The 6,334-nt window shown below is 38.6% G+C and overlaps 1 protein-coding gene across 1 annotated transcript in view; it reads right to left on the bottom strand.

The window, feature by feature from the left end:
- The window catches only part of Ints8 (integrator complex subunit 8), a 51,982-nt gene that overhangs the window by 42,767 nt on the left and 2,881 nt on the right, over nucleotides 1–6,334 (bottom strand). The window contains exons 3-6 of the mRNA XM_005381819.2: nucleotides 4,683–4,823; nucleotides 4,191–4,262; nucleotides 3,255–3,306; nucleotides 1,504–1,686 (exon numbers count right to left, since the gene is read on the bottom strand). Of these exons, the coding sequence (XP_005381876.1) occupies nucleotides 1,504–1,686; nucleotides 3,255–3,306; nucleotides 4,191–4,262; nucleotides 4,683–4,823 (448 nt within the window). The remainder of the gene's footprint in view (nucleotides 1–1,503; nucleotides 1,687–3,254; nucleotides 3,307–4,190; nucleotides 4,263–4,682; nucleotides 4,824–6,334) is intronic.

Here is a 6,334-nt window from a genome sequence, read left to right as displayed (position 1 = left end):
GTGTGTATATATATATACTAAAAGATTATATGATACCACAGTACCAGAAACCCTCCTATATGTAAATTTTATCAGATTTTAAAAAGGTTACCAAATTTTAATCCCTTATTACTCTACTGATGAACTCTCTCATGTGGGCCTCAAAAAATGATTACCTGCAACTCTAGAACTAGCTAATCTGAAAAGGCTCTGTCCCAACACTGCCTTAAGTATTCCTACACCTTTCCAGAATGGAAAATAGCAATGAAATGTGCCAAGCCAATTCATACAAAGAAAAACAACTAATGGTACTAATACAATGGCCCTCTTCAGGTAATCAATGAATCTTAAAAATTTCCACCCAGGCACAGTGGTGCACACTTGTAACACTAGCACTGAGGGTGGCTGAGGCAGGAGTCCTACCTCAGATATTTAACAAGAGCCTATCTCAAAAAATAGAAGAGCTGGGGATGAGTAGCTCAGTGGTAAAGAGCCCCAGCTTCAATCTCCAGTACAGCACAAGACAAAAAAAACTATGTATACTCAAGGCTGTTTGCTATTAAGTAAGCTGCAGAACATACAAAGAGACTTCCAGCCAAGTATGGTGGTGCACACCTATAATCCCAACACTCTGGGAGGCTGAGGCAGGAAGGCTACAACTTCAAGTTCACTCTGGGCAACTCAACAACTTAGCAAAATCATGTCTTCAAAATAAATTTTAAAAAGGGCTGGTGATGTAGCTCAATGGGAAGGTCCTGAGTTCAACCCGATACCAACCCTCCTCCACCAAAGAACTTCTAAGCATTTAAAATCTAGCAAGGAAAAAAGACATGACCATATAAAATATCTCACAATAAGCATTGTCAAAGGAAGTAAGGCCCAAGATTAAGAGAAAGTACACAAAGCTTAAGATCCTCAGAAAGCTAGGTATTTTTTCTAGGGGCCTAGACTTTTCAGTCTAGCACAATAAAAGGTGGGAGGGCAGGTTCAAGTGTGTTTTCTTTCAGGGATTTTTGTCTAATTAGTTGTTAATATAACATAGGAACACAAATCAGTTATTCTCATGGCTTTTGGTTTTGGTTTTTTTGTCTTTTTGAGACAGGGTCTCGCTATGCAGCTCACGTAGGCCTTGAGCTCACGTTGTAGCCCAGGCTGGTCTCAAACTCACAATGATCCTCCTGCCTCAGCCTCCCAAGTGCTAGGATTACAGGCTTACAGCACGCGCCACCACGCCCAGCTGTTTGTTTTTCACACAGGGTTTAGCCCAGGCTGACAAGATCCTCCACGCAGCAGCCTCTCTATTCTCAGTATTTAAATTCTCTCTCTCCTAATACAATTAAATAACTATTTCAGAGACTACAGATCACGTGGAATTTTCCATCCATTCCTTTTAGAAAATCTCAACATCTTCAGTCAAAATCGAAGCGATAAAAGGCGGAAATTCTAATTAAAAATACTGGGAAGATCTTGTATAAGGTTTTCAAAAAACTGTACAAGATACCGATTACATGCAGAAGTACATACCTGGCAGTGCACCTCCTCAGTTTTGATTTTCAACCCAGCAGCAGAACTCTCAGTTTCTCCATTTACCATGCCTGGTTCCATGGCCAATAAATCCAGAGTTCTCATTGTGTGGACATAAAGATCCTTGTTTAATTTCAGGGCTGCTTCTAGTACCAAAATAGAATCAGCAGCTTGTTCTTTTAGCTACAGAAATCCAATAAACAAACACAAAATCAGGGCTGGGGATATAGCTCAGCGGAACAGTGCCTGCCTGGCAAGCACAAAGTTGTGAGTTCAATTCCCGGTACCAGAACACCCAGCCCCCCCAAAAACAAAACAAACAAACAAACAAAATGCTCAGTGAATAAATGAATAATTTGGGGCTGGGGATTTAGCTCAGGGGCACAGCCCCTGCCTGGCAAGCGCAAGGTCGTGAGCTCGATTCCTGGTACGGAGGGGAGGGGGAACCAAACAAACACAAAATTAGCACTGATTCCAAGAACCAAGATATTTACAGGATACTTGGTAGCTCTGTGTACTGAGCTAGTTAAAAAATTAACATAACAAGAGTACAACTAAGTTTGCTGAAATAAAGGAATCTTAAATTTTAAAAATCCAGTAAGTTCCTATTGTCAAATCAGAAAACATAAAATATAGAACAAATTATTTTTTCTACCAAAAAATTTAATAGCCGGGTATGGTGGTACATGCCTGTAATCCCAGCACTCGGGAGGCTGAGGCAGGAGGATCATTGCAAGTTCTTTTTTGTTGTTGTTGTTGTTTTTATTTTTGTGGTACCAGGAACTGAACTCACGACCTCCCGCCTGCCAGGCAGGTGCTGTGCTGCTGAGCTGTATCTCTGGCCTCCTTGCAAGTTCGAGGCCAGCCTAGGCTACAAAGTGAGCTCAAGGTCAGCCTGAACTGCATAGCAAGACCCTGCCTCAAAAAGACCAAAAAAAAAAAATTTAATAAATGAAAATTACTTAAAGGTTTGGACCATTCCACTTCGATATACTAAAGAAATGCTAGCACGCTTCCTGTGCCAGCCACTTCCCTAGGCACTAGACAACCACAGAATGAGGCAGGCTTTTTGCTTCCATGTTCAGAATATTATAGCGCTTTTGTTTCATACAAACAGACCGTTTGTTCTCTTCACTCTTCTCCCCCATCCCCTATACTTTACAAGGTATCTCCAGAACACTACAGGTATTAGCCAACTACAGAGATCATATGTGAACTACAGACACTCCTCACTTCTACTTTTATATTAAGTTTATCAATTAAATAACTGCTATGGGGCTGAAGATACATATAGCTCATGGGGATATAGCTCAGTGGCATAAGCGCCTGTCTGGCAAGTGCAAGGTCCTGAGTTCGATTCCCAGTACAAAAAAAGAGATACATATAGCTCAGTGGTGGAATTCTTGCCAACCATGAGTGAGGCCCTAGGTTCGATCCCCAGCACCACTTTAAAATATGTTATACACACTGCTTGTAGAAGTTTTAGAAAATACAAAAGAATACAAAAACTTCACCTGTAAAACCAACTTGTTTTATCTGTTAAAGTATCATGAAATATTCAACAGAACTGACAATGTTACCATTACAGTTGAAAACTTGAACAATTCAGCATATTACTTATATGCTAACAGTAAAAACTGCCACTGAACCTAGACCATGGCAATTCTCACATACTAAGACTAGAAGATGTATCTCTACATGCTAGAAGTATGTTCCAGAAACAGTACAGCATCATTGATCCCAATGCTTACCACTTTCAAAATGTTTTCTGTGAGCTCTTTTTCCTGTTGTACCTGATTCATGCTAAGAGAGAAATGATTGAAGATCACTCAAATGTTATTCTCAAAAAAAAAAAAGTTAACTCTCAAGACTAAAAGATTCCTAATTTAAGATCTTTCTGAAAAGGTTTAATATCTTCATGCTATTTTTCATGCTTGAAAAAACACTATTATGATACTCATTAATTTACCAGTTTTTTCTCACTTTGCATTAAGAAACTCTCAATTTAAGAGTCAAACTGACTGACAACAAAAGCTCCTATCAGGTTAGAAACTGCTTTCTAGCTTCAGATACCAGCTGCTACCTATTGCTAGTTCCAAATTCCAACTACTACCTGGATTGAAGAACTAGGTTTAAAACTCTATATATCATCAAACTTAGAATTTTATAGTCTAAAGTAATACTTGCATATGTTAAAATAATTTCCCACATACAAGACAAACAGATCTTCAAGATAATTTAAATTAAAAACCTTAACACTTTCAGATGAATGGAATAATTCCCAAAGTGCTCACCTCCCCCGCTACTCTTCCTTTTCAGATCTCTCTACACTTGACTGCTACAGTACTACCTGATTCTCCAAGCCCTCTAATTCCTCCAAATGTATTTGTTTATTTTATTTTTGGTTTTTTAAGACAAGGTCTCTCTTGTTAGGTAGTTCAGGCTGGCCTGAACTCACTATGTGGCCCAGGCTGGCCTCGAACTCATAGAAACTCTCCTGTCCCAACCTCCCCATTGCTGGGATTACAGATGTACGCCACCAGGACTGGCAAATAAACTTTCCCTTAGGCCTTCTGCCCCCTATTTCTGCTCCACTTCTTCTATAACATAAGCTAGAAAAAACTTACAAAATTTCTTAAAATTCTAATACAAAAAGTGCCAATTAAGAGTCATAACTACGAACTTACACACTTAACTGAGGGGGTCCAGGTTTTGCCTGCTTTACAGGAAAACTACTTTGAACAATTGTCCTAATTGCCCTGAAGATAGAAAAAAAGAAAATTTAATACACAATAATTACCACTTAAGTTATTTTTTCAGGTAGTGCAGTACTTAGAAAATCTGTATCATAAATTATCTAAAGCTCTGAGGTGTGAAAAATATGTTATAAATCATGTACAGTATTAGCAGTATGTGGGCTGGGGATATACCTCAGTGGCACAAGTGCCTGTCTAGCAAGCGCAAGGTCCTGAGTTTGGTTCCCAACACTATATATACATGTGTGTGTATTAGCAACATGTATTAGCAACATGCTCTTCATCTAGGGGTCACCAATTCCTTCCATTGTCAGATGCCCAGGGCCCAAGATCCTTAGACTCCTGGAGCAGGAAAACCCTGAAAGCTAGAACACAAATGAGCACAGGATGCCTAGCATCCCCTGGGTTTGCAAACAAACTTACCATCTGTTGTAGAGAAGTATAGCCATGGCCGTGGTTGGAGGTAAAGTGGTCAGATCCATGTCGACATGCTTTGTTCCAGGAGGAACTTTACTGATGCAGAGCAGCTCGTTTAGTAGCATATTCAATACTGGAACAGACAAACTTTAAAGGAAGAAGCAAAAGGTACATGTTCACATATTAGCTGCGGAAGAACACAAAGTACACAATTCTAAATCTTCACTGAAAATAACTGTATTGTTAAAGGGTCAGATCTCCAGATCTACCTATCAAATTTCAAAAGACTTCTTAACACTTACTCAACGGATGAAGAATTTCAAAATTATGAAAAGTAAACAAATACAATGAACTCCCATCAGTGACCTTCAGCAATTACCAACTGACAACCAATCTTGTTTCCACTTCCCAAATCACAAATAGTTCAGGTATTTCAAAAAATTAGCTTGTAACATATTCACAGTAGTAATCTCTCATCTAAAAGCTCTGACTTGCTCATTATCATCAAATATCCAACCAGAGAGCTGAGGTAGATAGAGCTTTTGCTTCGCACTCTCTAGACCCTGGGTTCGGTAGCCAGCATCACGCAAAAAAAAAAAAACCATAAAAAAACAAACAAACCAAAAAACCAGCGTTCAGTTTAGCCATGGAGATTTTTTTTTTGGTACAGGGACTCAAATGCAGGCATCTATGTTGCTGAGCTATACCCCCAGGCCAAGGTTCTGTGTACATATCGGTATCAGATGATGTATCTCTTCAGTCATTAATGTATAGGTTCCCCCTCGGATTAAAATTATATTCTTTAAATCTATTATTAAAATCTAAAAGTTCTCATATTTAAAGCTAGAGAATGTACGTGGAAAGAAGGTTTTGAAATACGAATGGTCAAAGTATGAACTCTCTTAAAATACAAATCTAGCAAAACATAACACGCACCTTAATGTTTACACTGCACAACACAGCAATTTTAAAACTTATTCTAAAGAGAATTTAAAGACAGGCATGATGCACGCCTATAGTCCCAACACTTGGTGAGGCTGAGGCAGAAAGATCACTGTGAGTTCAAGGCTAGCCTAGACTATACAGTGAGTTCAAGGCCAGCCTGAACTACACAGCAAGACTCTGTCTCAAAAAAACAAACCAAAACAAAATGATAGAATTCAAAATACAGATAAAATTCATGGGCAAAAGAAACATCTAAAGCATGATTTATAACAATGGAAAACTAGAAACAAACTGACCATCAATGAAGAAACAGTTGATATTATGTTAGAAAAAAAATCAAAACAGTATATACAGTATGAACATGACTTTGTTGGAAAAATATAAGAGTTTTTCTTAGTGGGGGGTTAGTTGAGAGGCTTAGTGTAAGAGTATGTGCCCGTATCCAGGCTGTGGATTCAAACTCCAGCGCTGAGAACAACAATAACAACAGAGACTAAAAGATGGCAAGTTTGATCCCAGGCTGAGCAGCTTAACAACAGTCAGACCCTGTCTCCAAATTTAAAACATAAAAAAAGGACTAGAGATTTATCTCAGTGCAAAGGCCTTGTGTCCAATCCTCAGTCCTGCACCAAAAAAAAAAAAAAAAAAACCGCAGGGAAAAAAATTATACGTTATAAAAATTACCTCTCTTTTTCTTTTGTCTTTTTGAGACA

This window comes from Chinchilla lanigera, unplaced genomic scaffold, assembly GCF_000276665.1.
Source record: "Chinchilla lanigera isolate Chin_1 unplaced genomic scaffold, ChiLan1.0 scaffold00016, whole genome shotgun sequence".
Classification (NCBI taxonomy): domain Eukaryota; kingdom Metazoa; phylum Chordata; class Mammalia; order Rodentia; family Chinchillidae; genus Chinchilla; species Chinchilla lanigera.
Note: the sequence above shows the minus strand (reverse complement) of the source record. Positions and strands in the feature narration are given on the sequence as shown.